Source organism: Vanellus vanellus (genome assembly GCF_965231255.1).
Source record: "Vanellus vanellus genome assembly, chromosome: 1".
Taxonomy (NCBI): Eukaryota; Metazoa; Chordata; class Aves; order Charadriiformes; family Charadriidae; genus Vanellus; species Vanellus vanellus.
This window is the reverse complement of record NC_138905.1, coordinates 37,299,160-37,315,865: the sequence shown is the minus strand read 5'-3', so window position 1 is coordinate 37,315,865 and position 16,706 is coordinate 37,299,160. Positions and strand designations below refer to the sequence as shown.

General features: G+C 44.0%; 1 protein-coding gene across 1 annotated transcript in view; it reads left to right on the top strand.

Annotated features, from left to right (window-relative positions):
- The window catches only part of PPM1H (protein phosphatase, Mg2+/Mn2+ dependent 1H), a gene marked incomplete at its 5' end in the record, with an annotated part of 138,456 nt that overhangs the window by 105,938 nt on the left and 15,812 nt on the right, over positions 1–16,706 (top strand). The window contains 2 exons of the mRNA XM_082479664.1: positions 2,983–3,101; positions 16,442–16,505. Coding sequence (XP_082335790.1) covers positions 2,983–3,101; positions 16,442–16,505 — 183 coding nt within the window. The remainder of the gene's footprint in view (positions 1–2,982; positions 3,102–16,441; positions 16,506–16,706) is intronic.

The following is a 16,706-nucleotide window of genomic DNA, read 5'->3' as shown; positions in this document are numbered from 1 at the left end:
TAGAGTTTGTTAGTCACTCTTTTTATTAAATTTTAAGTTCTCTGAATGGTGTTTCTGATCTGAGGTTCTTGCAAATCGTAACTAAACAAATGAAAAAATGGAAAATATGGTGGTGCTTCATCACAGATGAAATTCTGGTAATCAGTTCGCTTACTGTTTTTGTTTCTTGTCTGATCACTTGAGGGGATTTCATGGTGTTTGCTTGTATATCTACTTGAAAGATCTGTAGATTTTTAAAGCGTTGCTTTTTTTTACTTTTTTTCTGGTTCTGCTGCCCAGCTCAGTTTGATTGGGGTGGATAGGGAGAAGAGCCCTGCTTTGTATTAAATGGAGAACAGTTCTCAACAAACCCAACTGGAAGTTGCAGCCGAGTTTTACAGTAGAACATTCTTCTCTTCATAGAATTACCAGTGAAGCATCAAAAATAACTGTTAAAAAGAAAAGGGTAAAAAAAATACAGAAAATTTAAAAAAAAAAAAATCCGCATTTCTTCACATAGGAATTCAGCTCACAGGCACCAGAAGCTTCCAAATTGCTCTTTCCCTCTGTTCCACTGACGCCAAAAATATTAGAATCAAGTTAAGATCCCTGGATTGTAAATCAAGCATTGAGGTTTGGCTGCGGAAGAGAAATCTTATTTGAACATTAGCAGTCCACTGGTAACTCTGCCAGCTTTATTAATCTTATTTCACTTGTGACCTCAGACTTTCCATCTGAGTAAATCTTTATGAAATGCAGTCTCTCCCAATCGCTTTACCTTTTCAATAGAGGAAATTCTTGTTTTTGAGGGGAAAAATGCTAAAAGCCTGTAACTTTTTTTCTTCTGGACCTGTGATCCAGCCTAATAAGTAATCTCATAATCTAAAGGTTAAATAACTTCATTTTGATGTCAGGTATGAGGTTTTTTTGCTTTAAATAGGGCTTCTTGTTTTGTAGGCGACGGTAGTCTTTAGCTAGAAGTGGTTTGTAATGATTTAATCAAGATAGGCTGTGCATTTTTTAAAGTGAACTGAATTGCACTTTCAAAGCAAACTGACTTCATTGTTTACAATACCATAGACTTGAAAGAATTAAAAAAAAAAAAAAATAAAAAAAATCCAGCTCTGCTGTCAGTGTGTAGCAATACATCAAATAAATCATTAGGGGTGTTCCATCTTTTTTGCAACTGGAATGAAAATAAATAAAAATAAAAAGCTTACATGTGCTTTTAAATAAAGAATCCAGAGTTCTGGAAGTATGGAAAGCCTCATCTGGACTCATACTGCTAGGCATCTCAAAAGTCACTAGTGCTTCTCAACAATTTCTGTAATGAGGAACAGCGATCCAATTAGAGGGTCCTTGAAAGCAATATTTGGGTGGGGGAGGGGACCTTGGCTGACCGTAGACTGCAAGAAAAAAATGTAATTCCCTTAAATGTACACGGAGAGAGAATTTGATGGAGCTCCTGTTCCAGGAAGGGATCACAATGTCAAGATCGCACTTGTGTGCTTGAAAGCCGCCTCTTGAAAGCAGAATCCAATCTTGTCGACTACACGCAGCAATCTCCCTCAGCCCCATTTCAGCTGAGCTCAAGGTGTTTTCTGGAAGGATGTCTGGTGACGGGAACGGGGACAAGCCGATGGAAGGTTAGCGCTGTGATGTGCTGAGCCTGATCCAACTCCTATTAAATTGAGTGCGAGCAGGCTCGGCCCTTAAATGCAGGAAATATTTTATTGTGAACTATCTGCATGATAGCTGCCAGGTAGATCAATAAGGGCTTCCACTGCTTCCTGCCGCTCACCTTTGATGAGCGCTAGATTTATGACAAACCCACAAACTAAAGCCAGCTCATTTGGTCCGCCCTGACGGCAGCTGCTGCTGGAGATAAGACAGACTTTATTGCCTTAACTGGCTGGATAAGGAAAAAGAGTTATCTGCAGAAAGGTTAAGAAACACAACTTTTTTCAGTTCCCTAGCCAATTTGACTGTGTCTTCAGAAGAGCTCGCTCATGATGCAGCTTTGGGGAGGGAGAGGGAAAGGCTTGTTTCTGCAAATATTAAAGAAAAATGAGTGAGGTTTATTTGGAAAGAAGAAATACACTATGTTTAAGGATTAGCCTATCATGTCAAGCGATCTGTATATAAATCCAAACCAAAAATCTGTGTGGTGGACAAAGAGCCTTGTGATGCTCTTGAGTACAGTCAGCTCTGGAGCACATGAGCCTCAGTCATGGGAGGCATCCCAGCATCTGCAGAGCAGCACACCAGAAAGGGCAGCAGTAGTCAAACGTTAAGACCGTCAAAAACATTAGTTGCAGTTACGACACAAAACTGCTGCTGCATTTCTTAAAGTCTATTCTGTGCAAAGAAAGTAGTTTTTAGAAAACAAAAAAATAAAGTGCTCTCCAACTCGTATTTATTTTCAGTGTCTCGTGCAATGGGATGCAGTATACTGAGCAGGTTAAAGGGGACATTTTTCTCAAGGCAGTGAAAATTAAAGTGCAGTAGTAATACTGGGTTTGTGCATTGCTGGGGCAGCTGAACTGGAAGTCAAAAAGCTTGAGCTTTACTCCACACACACCCCTGGAAGTCTCTGCTTGCTCCATGGCTTTGTCCTTTGGTCATTCCCTTCTCTCAGGTCGCTGATTTACAAACGGAGATGTGTTCTGTTTGATGAAGCTCTGCAGACTCCTTCAGGGTCGGTGGATGAGGTGTACTTTAGAGATAACAAATGTTGAGCAGCAGGATTTTGAGGGCAAGAGGACTGCTCCCTGTAAGGCTGCTGCTGGACACCAGGCAGTGTCAGAACTGGTGTATGCGAACCTCGTTTGCTGAAATGGAGCTCATCGTTTTCTCATTTTCCTTGTTTAAAAAGGGGGCGGGGGAGGAGGAATGCGTGTGGATAGAGAGCGGGAAGGGATGGTAATGCTACCTCATTAAAAATAGATGATGTCTTGTTTTACGATGTTCGTGTGGTATCTGTGGCTTGGTTTCTGCCCACAGGCTTACATGCAGCCCCACTTGCTGGGAAATGAGTTCACACATTTAGAGTTTCCGCGGAGGGTGCAGCGCAAGGAAGTTGGAAAGAGGATGCTCTACCGTGACTTCAACATGACTGGCTGGTAAGAATGCATCCTTCTCAGCATGGGATCAGCCTTCTCTGTAACCAATGCCTGCTTTATACGTGTCTTTGATTAGCGTAAACTGCATCAAACACGGAGGTGTATGCCTCCGTACTAAAGGGAAAGGTATTTTCTTTTGGATGTATTTTTCTTTTAGCAGTTAACGTTTTAAATAAGTTGACCTCCTTCCAGAGCCAGGACTTTGGTTCATTTTAACGTGTGAGCATTCAAAGCAGAGCAAACACAGAAAGGAGAAGACGTGCCAGGGGATCTTCTTGAAAGCTAAACAATTTTCCTATCTTGGAAGTAGCTTTTTATAGAATCTGGATCAGTGGGCCGTCATGGCTTTGGCATGCTGAGGAATGCTTGCAGAAGGGAAGAGCTGCCTCCCATACTCCAGTGCAGCTGACCTCTGATTCGGGTTACCCTTGAGGAATTGTTTTAGAGACGAGTCTGTCTGAATAAAAGTCATAGCCAGCCTAAAATGAAAAGGCTTGAATGAGCAGCATTAACTTAATGAAGTGAAGACAGGAAGAACGATGAGTTATTTGTCTCTGGCTAAATGTCTTCATTGTTTTGTGTCAGTCCAAGAAGCTCTTTCTCAAGTGACTCCCACTCATTTAGAGAAGCCCAAATCCTTGCTGGTTTGTGCTCTGTGCGTGACCTATAAAAGCGGAGGCCCTATATATGCAAATAGTCTTCCGTTCCATGCTGTTTGTGTTTTAGCATCCTTAGCAAATGTCCTTTCAGGAAGTGAAAGAGTGGAGGAGGTTAAAAAACCTGAACTCTTGTAGGTTTGGAGACTTGGATGCTCACATGCAACTGTAACTCCACATGCTTCTGATTTGTCCCATACTTTATAGCCCAGAAATATAATGAAGTTTTAACGGCAGAATAATGATCTAAGTTTAATATTAATCTGGAGTGTTTGTGCAGAACCCGTTAATCTGGGAATAGCCGTCATTGTCCATCATCTTGAACAGCTGCTAGCAGAATATGCAGTCTCACCCTGAGAATGATGACTTCACTTTTTAAAAAGGCTACAGTCACGAACAAAAGAATAGGAGCAGAATGAGAACATTGGATCAACTGAGGACTTAAACAGCAAAACGTTTGGAAGATCATGAGACACTCTCCCAGTTTCTGCAAAGGGAGTTTTCTGATTAAACTCCCGAATGTCACTGAAAGCATCAGTAAAGAATGGCTTCATGTAGACTTCCAAAAGCTGTTTTTCAAGATGTGAGATGCTATTGGGGGGGGGAAATACCCAAACCAAAAAATCCAAACCTTCTAATTTGGGGGAGAGCTACAAAAGTGTCATGGGTCAAGAGGAGAGGGTAAGAGCACAATTCTTTCATCATGGTTGGAAGTCAAAGAGGGGCAGTTGTTTTGCATTTTCCTGGTCGGTTAGTGGTCTGGAAAGGAAGTGGGGTTAGAATGGTTGAAGTTACAGCACTGGCAGGTGACACCACAGCTCTTTTCCTAATAAACAAGAAGGGCTGTGAGGAACTGCAAACAAGTAAATGATTTACATGAATGGGCATCACAGTGATCAAATTTGGAGTTAATAAATACCAAGTAAAGCATGAAGGGGGAAAAATAACTATTTTGCATGCTAGAGGTTCCAAACGAACTTGAGAGCGATGTCAAAAAGCTCAGTGGAAGTTCTGCTTACTGTGATTTTTTCAGTCAAAACTACCAGCAGGATGTTGGGATGCATACCAGGTTGGAATGGTTAAAAATTCGAGAGATATGATTCTGTATATCAGTTTGTACCTCGTTTGTGAATCTGTGCATAGCGCTTCACCTTACTCAAAATGGTTATTGCACAGCTAATACTGTTTGGCATTAGAAGAAAGATAAATAAGAAGGAATGCAAATTTTGAATACAGAATAATGAGTAAGATAGGAGAGCTTCGATAAGTCTAAATGGATGGCAGATTTGATTCAATGTATTGGTTTTCAGTACTGGTGCGTGAACTCTGTTAACTCTAGCATATGGCGGGGGGAGAAGAGAATTGATTTTCCTGTTGATTTTTCTGAATTTCCTGAAGTGTAGGACACATGTTGATCCAGTTACAGATTCTAATATGGTCAATGCGAAAATTGCCATCAGCCTAGCACAAATATGCCTAGTTATAAGCAGTTATTCTGGAATTAATACTTAAACAGTGACTTGAAAATTCAAGTCTGAATTCTCCTCAGTGCTGTCCCAGAAAGGGGTGGCCTGTGCCAAGCAGAAGCATCTGGAGACTGTGATGAGACTACCTCTCCCTGCTGTTCCTTTTGACTTCTGGCTGGAAGTGGAAAACAGGGACTATGTTTTTGGCCTCAATAAAAGAATCAGACTCTTTTAGCTGCTCCATATCTCACAGCTAGTGCATCAGTTACGTCTTTGTTTGCCTCAGGACAATAAATGGTGAGGGGATTGCTATCCCCATACATTTCTCTAAATCAGAGCCCTTCTAAATAAGGATCCATTTCTTTTTGCAGGGTGTTTGCCCTGGGGAGTCTTGTTTTCCGTCAAATTGTGTGCAGTGGTCTCCTAAGTTGAGGAGAAGCAATCTGTTTCTATTTATCAAAGAATCCGGGTCGATTTTAGTAGTTGAGATTGTGGACAAGATGTTAGATTTCCAGCTTGATGGGCTCTCAGAGGTGATGGTTTGAAGTAGCTGGTGTTTCACAGTGGTCGTTCTCCACTTCAAGGGGTTTGCTTCTATTTTCTTCCCTTTCTAATTCCTACATTGAACTGATGCATCAGGACACAGTGGCTGAGGACATGTCTGTTCTGTATTTGTTTCTAAGGACAGTATCTATCATGGAGAATAAATTAGCATATATATTCCTTTTCTAGAAAATGTCAGATGGAGCTTTGGCCAGCCAGAGCTTGATACGCTAAAACACTGCCAAACTCTTATTACTTGCAATGCAGAAGAGCAATTGTCTGAACTTTTTTTTGGTCAGTGACTTGACTGTGCATTGACATTTGCACATACATGTGGAGAGGTGCAGGTGGTGTTAGGAAGAGGCAGCCATTATTAAACTTAATTACTGAATCCTTTAGTGAGAGGGTGTAAAACTCTCTCTCTTTCCTCAGGAAAATGAACTGTTTTATTTTAAAATTCAGGACACTTTCTGTGTTTTCTATTAGAAGCTGTATGATTTTTTTTTTTCTTTGTTTTTACCCTTCTCCTATGCTCTGGAACTTTTTGGATTCTCAACAATGGCTTGGCTTGCCCAGCTTGTTCGGATTAGAAAAGGTTATTGTCTTTGGGTCTGTCATAATGCATTTGGCTTTTTTTTTTTTTTTTTTTGCTTTTGCCTTTTTTTTTCTTTTTTTTTTTTTCATGTGAAGTTTCCACACTGGCTTTGTCTCGACAGCCCACAGTGGTAGCAGAGCTGCCAAGTTTCCCCACAGCATTAGGACAACTACTGATCCAGCAATGTGTACTGCATCGCTAGTCCAGGCTGCCTGTAACTGCTTTCAGACCAGCCTTTCCCTTCTCCCTCCGGCTCTCCCACCCTTTCTCCGCGTTGGCAGTTGGGATGAGAAATCCACTGTATTAAATGGACCTAAAATGAATCCCACTTAGGTGGGAGCTGCCCCTCCTGCACCCTCGCCCCACGCACTTTGTGGTTGAGCAACCATTGCAAAACGTGTCCTGTAGCTGGCAAGGCATCTGAAGAGCTGTGTGTCTCCTGCTGAACAAGCCTCCGAGCTGTCTCGAGCTGTAGTTTGCTGGCAGACATCTGTGTTACTGACAGTCTTTCACAGCTGGATCTCGGGGCTGGGGTTTTCAGGCCCATGGCTTGCAGAGGTTGAACTTGTATTGGAGAGAGGGTAGTTCTGGTGGCTTTGACAAGCCGTGGCAACAGAAGCATCAGGGAAGACTCGATGGCCGCGTAAGCAAAGTTGCTGCCAGTACTTAAAAGGGGTGTGGGCAGCCTGACGTAGAAATATGTGGAGGGGAAAAAAAAGCAGACATGATGATAGCTGCTTCTTTGAAGGACTGCACAGAATTAGTATTCTCCGTCTTCGCCTTTTAAATAAAAGTTAAGACGTGGTTGGTCAGGTTTTCTTTGCTCACGGGTAAGTCCAGTGTGAACATTTCAAAGTACTTTGCTCTGACTATATCCTAGACTCCTTCCCAAAACATGGTTTTCTGGTTTACCGTGTTCCTCACTGGCACAGGGGCTCCTTCCAGGGTTCCCCTCTCAGCCTCCTGCGGGGCCGGAGGGGACCGCGCTGGACTTAACCAAAGGCATCCAGAAGGCACTACCGACTGACAGCAGCTTTTGTGGTTTCAAAAGTAATTTTTTGCTCCTCCCTGGAATGCAAACAGGGCCTTTCCGCTGCTCGCATTGAAGTGCAGTTCTTTAAATGCTTGTTTCCGGATCAGAGCTCGAGCTTTCTGACTTGATTTTAGGGTGGCAAAAGAGCCCTAGATAGCAAGTCCTGTTTTGGTTTGTTTTGACCTGATTTGTTGGCAGCTTCCTTTTGCCCTCCAAGAGCGCACAGAGTTGAGCTGCATCCTGTCAAAAACGGTCCGAGCCGGTGTGGTACCCACAAGGTGTCACGGGCTGAAGCCCCGGAGGGCAGCGAGCCGGGGAGCTGGGTGCTGCCTCTGAGCACCCGTACGCACGGCGGCAGTGGAGCCCTCACCGGCCATCCCTGTACCTGTCCCTGGCAAGGGGGTGCTGTGGCACACCGTGAGCCACCCGAGGGCCAGCCCGTGCCGGGGAATCGCCCGCCCGTGTGATTTATTCCAAAAGGAGGGAGAGGTTGGCGCCCTGGGGCGAGTGCTAAGCAAACCCCGTTTTATTCTAGAGTCAATATTGTCCACTGCCTGGAACGCCGCCAGCCTGCTCCGCGCTCGCCCTTTTCTTTCCAACGGGGAATGTCTTTCAGCCTCGAAGCGCCTGATTAAAAAAGCAACTTCACTTTTCAAGCCGTTTTATTTTGTTTGGGATGGATGCCTTTTGCTCTCGTTGTGCAGCCCGCCTTGCCGTCTGCGGTTCAGACTCCGGCTCGCGAAAACCAGGCGCTCATTAATCACTTATTGGCGATCCAGAATACCCCGGTGAGAGCCAATGTACACGATTTGCTTGGTAATGCTCGAGCCGATCTGAACAAATATTGCCAATGCGGCCGCTATCTTGTTCTTTATGGCTGGGCTGGATGTCCTTTGACAGCGCGTTCAGGTAGCCTGCCCAAGGAGTGCCGGCACAGATTGAGAAATGCCACAGAAATGTTGTATGGAGGAGGCGCCAGTGCTGTGCCCTCCCCCCCCCACCACCACCACCTTTAATATAAATTGATTTATTGAATCAAGCGCAGAAGCCCTGCTACAGAAACCTCGGGCTATATTCTCCGGAGAACCACCTAATAAAACAGCCCCAACTGACACTCCTCATTAGCTTTTCCACCGATCCCAAGGCAGTATTTAAAGTGACAGTGTCCCTCTTTTTGGCCTGAATTTATCTGCCGGCTATGCCTGTGGGTCTAATTAGCTTAGCATTATTAGTCTTATTCAGATAAGCTGCATTTCCTAACAGCTTGATTCCAACTTGTAAAAAGTAATTGGAAGTCTGCAAACTCTATGCTGTAACCTGCTTGATTGCGCCTTTTAGCCAAATTCATGTAATTTACAAAAAGTCATCCTTTCTTCCCCCCTTTCCCCCCCTTTTTTAATTGAGCTTTTTTGTCTAGTGAAACCTTCTGTGCTGCTTCTGCTGAAATCCTGGCTGTATTGTTGTGTTCGAGACCTCAGCCGTATCCTTTGTACAATCGCCAGGGAGAGATCAAATTTTAATTTCATAATTACTTCACAAGAAAGCAGCCTTTTCCCCAGTCACGCCTGGTATTAATTTCCTCCCAGCAACTTACGTTTTCATAATTTAATGATTATGGGCCACCTTTGCAGCACTGGGCCTTTTTGGAGAAGGGAGAAATAGGATGTCATTTTTGCAGCAGAAACTGGAACCCACGGCCACTTGCCTTGCTTTTTTTTTGTCTTTGCTCTCGTCTCTCATTGCGAGGTAGGCAGAAGCGACGACGGGACATGCCTCTTCGGTGTGCGCAGCCGGAGCAGCTTGCTGGGCTGTGCCTGGGTGTCTGGGGCACAGCTCCGCGATGATGAATGGCTGTTTGCGATGTGCATGTTATGCATCTTCTCAAGATTTGCAGCCCTCACTGCAGGAGCAGCGGGAGGTGAGAGCTGACCTGCTGTGTACAGCACATCTCCTGACAGTGACGGATGGCTCCGTTTTCCCCAAGTGCACACGTGCCACAGGAGCTGAGCCAGTGTCTTCGGGGCAGGAGAAAGCAGAAACAAGAAAGTAACAGTGCTGCAACTAAAGAGAAAACTGAAGTCTGGGGTAAACCTCTTTGTAAAGGGCGTCTCTGGGGCCAAGCGAGCCTGTCAAGAATGAGGTTGGTCTGAGTCATGTACTGCAGGAGCATCTCCTTCTGGAAGATGGCTAAGGGCTGCCTAAGGGCTGTCCCTGCATGGCTGTGCATCTCCGCCTGAGCTTTGTTTGATAAAAGACCAGGTGCCACAAATGCCAATGTGAACAAAAGGCTCCCAGTCTGTTTTATCAGAAAGAAACTAAACTGAAATGAGGTAATCTTCAATCTGAAAACCTAAGCAAAAGCAACTCTTCCTCCTGGTAAGATGAAGTCTCTTCCCCTGCTCCTTGTTTCTCTGGCTTCCCCAGCTGTGCAAATTTGACAAAACCTGGGCTGGGTCCCTAGGAAAACCTCTCTCTGTTGCCGCCCAGGATTGACTTATGGTTCTGCTCCTGGCTGAGAGGAGGCTCCTTGGAGGAGTTTCCAGCACTGCTGTGAGATGGTGAGGTCTCTGCTTGCTGTGTCTCACTGCCTGCCCCATCCTATACTACAGCGATCTTTTGCAGAAGAGTTCGCTCCACGATTCCTCCTTAGCAGCAATCTCCTTCCAGAGGATCCCAGCTAGCACGCATGGAGCAGGCGCTGTGAGGTTAACGTGCAATCTTTCTCCCATCTGCCTCAGAACATCCTTTTAACAAGAAATACAGCAAAATGTGAATTTACAAATGTTTTTTTCTGTCCATCACAGTGCATTAAGCCCATAGGGTGTTAACAGACCACTTCCTTTACCCCTCTACCTCCAGAGAAAATTGCTGACAAACCTTCCTGTTTGTCTTTTAAAAGTAGAAGAGATGAAGTAAATTTTAAGAAGTGCTCAAGGCAGCAAATTTGCAGGAAAAAAGGAGAGAAGACTTGGGCCTGGCGAGAGTGCTGCAGAATATGGATCCGCTTGATATGTAGCTGCGGTGTCTGTGCACCGTTTCTGTCACTTGGTGTAGTGGTAGCTCAACTGATCACAAGCAGTGAATGGAAGTGCCCACAATACACTTGCTCTGTTCCTTCCAGCCTCCTGAGCACAAAAGCAGCGAGGGAGAGTGCTTATAAATACCCCCAGTTATTTTTTTTTCCTGATTTGTCCTTGTTTTGGGGCAAGGACCTCTCTAGATCCTTGGCCACCCTCTCGCCGACTTTTTCTTCACCACTTTCTTTTAATGCTCCATTAGAGATGAATGGACTAAAAAATCAGCTGCACTTCGGGAGGTGCCTGAGAGAAGATGCTGGTGCTTGAATCTTTAAATGGGCTGGCTGAGAATATAGAGTTTGCTTTCCTTAGGAATTCCACAGGGGTACGTGGTGCTGGGGGATACATCCCCTCCAAAGTCAAAACTCTGTCTTAGGAGTGTACATGACAATGAAGGCTCCCTGGAGGTCCAGAGCTCACGTACCAGTCTGATTTGACCAAGCCAGAGATCATATGTGTGTACAAGACATGCTGAGATACTTAATTTTATTTTTTTTTTAATTTGTAGATTGGTAGACAGAACTGGGATTTGCATAATGAAGCATTATATCGTTTAAGGTTCAGAAGAAGGGGTTTCTGAATTTCCTGGGGAAACCACGTGTTGTATGTTTTCCTCTTTACCTGAAAGAAAGCCTATGAGAGTAATTGGTTTAGAGTAGATCTTTCGCTAAAAACTGTTTTGTGCATATGTGCACATGCATCGGTCGTCTCTAATTGATTTGGGTTTGCCATCATCTTTTCTCTTAACAAACATTACTATAGTTTGTGTGCTTTTATTATCTTTGCTTATCGTAGTTTTGCATCATTAAACTATATGTCAGACAAGTAACAGGGGAAAGATACTGAGGCACTGGAATATTAAAGCTAACCTACCTAGAGGGTACTTAATACCAGACAGTGCTGTCTGGATTTTAGAGATCCTGACTCTGCAGAAGCACATATGTCTAAGGACACTTTTAAAAAATTATGGTTGGATCGAGACATGAATTGTATAATTTTCAGTGGCTTTGTGCCTAACCTGCAGTACACATCTTTTCTTGGTAGTAAGCACGCACGTACACTGGTTTGATGGCTGTAGTTCAACAGACAGTACAGATAAACAATTCCTTTTGGGTTTGTGATTTAAGCTCTGTTATCCAAAGGGTGAGCTCCAGTCCACTGATTCCTTGTGTAGGAGGGGAAAAAAACCCAACCCAGTTTCTATCAAGTTTTGTGTTACTCAGAGATTAAAATCTGGTTTTCTATTGGCATGACCAAAGAAAGTTGAGCTTAGGGGAAGGGAGGTTGATTGGGTTGATGAGATAGGTTTTTTTGTTTTTTTTTTAGGGAGGTGGTTTGGGGCAGGTGGAGGGTGTTTGGGGATGGTTCTCGGTTTGTTTGGTTTTGTTTTTGTTTTTTACAAGCACTGCTAGAAATACACCGAATCCACACACCTGTCTGAAAGGAGAGCCTTCATCCTTGTGCTCAGTATGAGCTAGGACATTTCTGAAGCTGTAGTGATTTTTCTTGCTTGCTTACCTCATGTGGATTTTGCTCTGTGCTTCAAGCTAAAGCCCTTTGAATTTTTTTGCTCTTCGTTAGGTTTAATTCTCAGTTTACTATCAGGTGTCACTAGCACAGATGTGAAATACAGACAAACTTTCTAAAGCCAAGTGCTATGGGAAAGCAGAGCATGGAGTCTGGATTCCCCTGTTGTTCACAGAACTGAGCCTTCCAGGTCAGGGTAGATTGAGTTTTTGCCACCATCTGTTGTGCCTGGGGATGCCAATGCAATACTTTTCCTGACCAGTAACCTTACACGGTTTGCTGTAAAAGAAAATATAATGTGGATTCTGGTTTGGGTCATCAACAACTTCTACTCTTATGTGAATTCGTATGTGCTTTCAGAAGGCCAATTTTTAAGAACAAATTATATGGCAGAAGAATACATAACACATGTAAGAAATTATCTAGGATTTTGACTCTGAAATCTGTATTTGGGAGCTGACCAGTTTTTCAAGTTCTGACCCAGCAATACGCAGGTAACTTTGATTATCTTTTATTTAAAGAGTGCCTAAAGCACTGCTAATGACCTCAGCACTGTAGGAAATTTCTTCCGTAGATTGTCTTGTGCATTTAGCAGCTTCTGGTGATTTTTTCACCGTGTATTTAGAGCAGATTCCAGTTAGCATATGAGTAACATCATGTCAGTCCTAGTTCTTTCGTTCTGACATCTCTCTTGGCTCCCGGTGCGATTTGGCCCGGTTTTCCAAAATGTTGATCCTGAGTCCAAATGTAACTTTGTGGGTGGTACATATGTCAAGCCCTAGTTCAGTGTTTTTGGACAGCAGTAGCATTTCATAATTCTTTTGAAATGAAAAGAAGAAACGAAGTTAACTGAAAAAAATGCAGCTAGATCTAGCTGGGCACAAGCTTGCCTTTTCTACTCCCCACTCCACCCCCCTGTTTTTCCATTTGGAAAAATAGAGGTTTACGTGGCAGAAGCACTTGACAGGATTAAGGCTCGTTCAGAGCAGCAAGCAATAGCGTAGCCCTGTCTTTATAACCTGTCTTGTCATGCCCTGGTGGCCACTGAGACCTCCTGGGATGTGGATGAGGAAGATGGGGAGAGTGGAGGGTTGCAACCCTATGTTTGAGTTCGTTAAAAGAGTGCGCTAGTCTGAATTACGTAGATGGCTGAATAAGGCCACGTTGGCACTAAAAAAGCCAAACAACCCCCTCAGGTTCTCCATATGTCTGTGTTTGATATACCTACTGCCATATTATATCCTTATATACAGCACACTGAACAGCACAGGAAGGTATAAATGCAACTTTATTACATAAAATCAAGTGAAACAGTCCAGAAGGTTATAGCCTGTGTGAAATAAACACGCGTACAAAGTACAGGAAGTTTCACAGGGCATAAATCAAAATGAACTTCGTGGCTTCTTTCCCTCCTTCTCCCCAGTGCAGTTGCTGAGCTGCTAGCTGAAAAGCTGTCCTTCATCCTTCTCTTGCAGCAAACCCCATGCTCATATTATTAATTCTGTTTCACTGGTAATGCAGGACACAGGTATTTTTCTAGGGTGTCTTGCATTGCTTTTCAGCGTGTGCCAGCTCCACTGCTGCGGTTGCAGTTTTGAGCGTTGTTTTTCAAGCGCTGATAATTTTTCAAGTAATAGCAACATCAACAGAAAAAAGATGTTTGCGATGAGTCTTGACACCCAAGTTCTGAGCCCGAGAGGTGATTTGCTGTGAGAAACCGCAAAACAAATCACTGTCGCCCTCTGGTCCTCCCTCACTTAGTTGCATAGCTTCAGGAGGTCATAGGCTAGCCAGATGCCTTTCCTAATCTGCTGATGTAACGAGTTTGTTTCAGCCCTTGCAACACGGCCTCTTCCAGCATCCTTGCACCGTTGTGTCATAGTTGAAGGCCCTAGGGACGATGGTCCTTATGGTGGTTCCATAGGAGATGCTGGACTCAGCAGTGGGGACTGTTCCTTTGAAGGACAAGGGCCTAAATAATGCCTTTTTCACGCCTTCTTTTTTTCCTTCTTGCTAAAGCGCAGTGTGAGGTGCTATGCAGGAGAATATAAGGAAGGAGGGGAGAGAGGGAAGCAAACTTGGTCCCTGTTGTTGGCTACTTACAGGGCAGTGTAAAGGGAGAGCTTCAGCCTTAAGTATTTGGAGTTATCTTGCGGATAATATAGTTTGTGGGTAAAGAATGGGTTTATGTTTTCCTTTAAAAAGGAGGTTGAAAATAGTTAAGTCACATCAACTTAGTTTTGTTTGCTATTTGTAACAAATATGCACACCAACTTGAAAATATAGTAGGAATGGTTGTCTCGTTGGTCTTGTGGTTTGATTAGTCATTTGATTCTGATGCCCTTTTTTCTTGGTGTCAGAGCACAGCCGGATCTATGGAAGGAACAGGAAAGAGTTCAGACTCCTCTTCAAGGAGATTTCGCCAGCACTTCCTGCACTGTAGGTCCAGCTGGAAGCTTTGGGGACACATTCATGAGCAGTCAGGATGGTAAAATTCCTCCTCCACATTCAAACCAGGATATCCAAGCTGGTGAGCGAGGCAGAGACATTAGCTATTCCCTGTTGGAAATAAGGGCAGGAACAAGAGTAAAGTCCATGACTGACTCATCTTTACAATAAAATGCTATTCCAGGATTTAAACATCAGGGAAGTATTACCACACAGGCTACTTGTAGTGATGTGTGCCTTTTTGTTTGGCTTAAGAGCTAACCTGTTAGCCCTCCGCAGTACACAGTACCATTTAAATGCTTTCTCTATATTATCTCTTAGAGAGATGCCCAAGTATCACAGGTATATACCCAAGATACTCTTGACTATGTGGTCTCCCATGAAGCACCCACTGTGTTTTGTAAACCTCACCTGGTTCTGTTTGGGCATTTCACACTTCGTACTGTTTTGTAGTACAGGAGCGGAGTCCTCCGCTGCTGTTTCTTCTTAGCATTTTGGTTGCTTTTCCTTTTTTCTTCCCTCTCTCCTCACCCCCAAGCCCTAATATGGGCCCAGCCTGTGATTACTGGGAAATGTAAAGGTGGGGCTTAAATGTCTGTGCTACTCTCTTTAAGTCTGAGGCTTGCCTAGGTGAGGCACCATGTAGACCTATGTAATACACCACCATTTATTGATCCTAGGTCTTAGGCAATATTTTGGTGAAGCAGGGGGCAGTTAGATTACAATACAGGATTTCACCCTTAATTTTTAATTTCCAGCTGGTTTGCATCACGGCCTTAACACTGCTTGAACCTGATCGAACGCGAGTCCCCGAAGCTCAAGCGGCCAGCCCAGCTGGAGAGCCACGCAGCAGGGGCTGGCGGTGGATGGCAGGGGACCCGTCGCGGCACCTTCCCTCCTCCCGCTTTGTCCCTTCTGCTTTGGTGGGGAGCGCTGATTTGTGTGTTCAGGGGATGATTTTGGTATCACCCCACAGCCTGGGGGCAGGGGTGGGCCCGGAGTGGAAGACAACATGCAGGGAAAGGCTGGGGAGGGACGGTTTTGTGTTATGAAGGGAAGCATGTCCCTCTGGCGTGATGTGCTTTAACTAAAGAGGCTCCCCAGCACCTCGGCTCAATTGTGTTATGCAAACCAGGGGGCTCTACAGCTTACGAGAATGACAGCCATCTATTTTTTTTTTTTTTATTTTTTTTTTTTCATTTCTCACTGGCAAAGTTTCTCACCTTCTCACCTCGTCAGTGTCAACAGCTGGATGAGTAAAAGGTAGAGTACGCAGGCATGCGGTAAACAGAATCAGAGCATGAGCATTTACTTCTCTTTTCTCTTGGCCATGGGAAAACTGCTGTGAAATGTGAAATCTCTGACAACCTTGACTGTTGCAGTCAGTCAAGGTCAAATGAGCACTAAATGTCCTTCCAAAGACTCCTCAGCACGTATAGCTTGTCTTGGTTCAAGCGGTCATGAAAGGTGAGAACAGGATCGGAGAGCTGTTTCACACTTTGACTGTGTACACGTCCTGTCGTTGCTCGCCATTTCACGTTAATAGTGTGAATCTAGTCTTTGGTTAGCTGCTTGGTGGGTTTGGGGTGGTTTGGTTTGGGTTTGGGGTTTTTTTTTGTTTGTTTCGTTGGTTGTTGGTTGTTTTTTTTTTTGTGACACTGTATTACGGTATAGCTGCTGCCACAGCCAAAGATATCTTACCTGATTAGGATGTTATTCCTGTCCACCTCTTTTTCCTTGCAAGCAATAGGAGTAGCTTGGCATGTTAGATATTTCCTTGTGTTCACTTTTCCTCTTGGTGAATTGGATAATTCTTTAGAGAAAAATCTTTCCACAGAAAAAGAAATTTACATCTTGGTTCAAAGACAGAGTCCTGAAGAAAAACAAGGATTTTTTTTTTTTTTTTTTTTTTTTTAATCACAGCTGTTTGTTTCAGGGCACTGGGTCACTAATTGAGTGCAAGCTTTATAAATGTTGTTTGTCCTCCCCCCACAGGGCATACAAAACCATTGAGGAAGATGACTTGAAGTTTCCCCTTATATATGGAGAAGGCAAGAAGGTGGGCACGTTTGCTTTCCTCAGACCAAAGGAAGAAGGAATTCTGTGCTATTTACCACTCGGTTTAGCCTGTGGCAGTCCAGTGTTTTCCACTCAGTATCTCTTTATTTTATCGTTGTGACAGCTTGAAAGAATATCTTGGTTCTGTCACAAATCAGTCTCGTGTCTGGGGGGCAGCGGGGGGAGCTCAACATACTAAAAA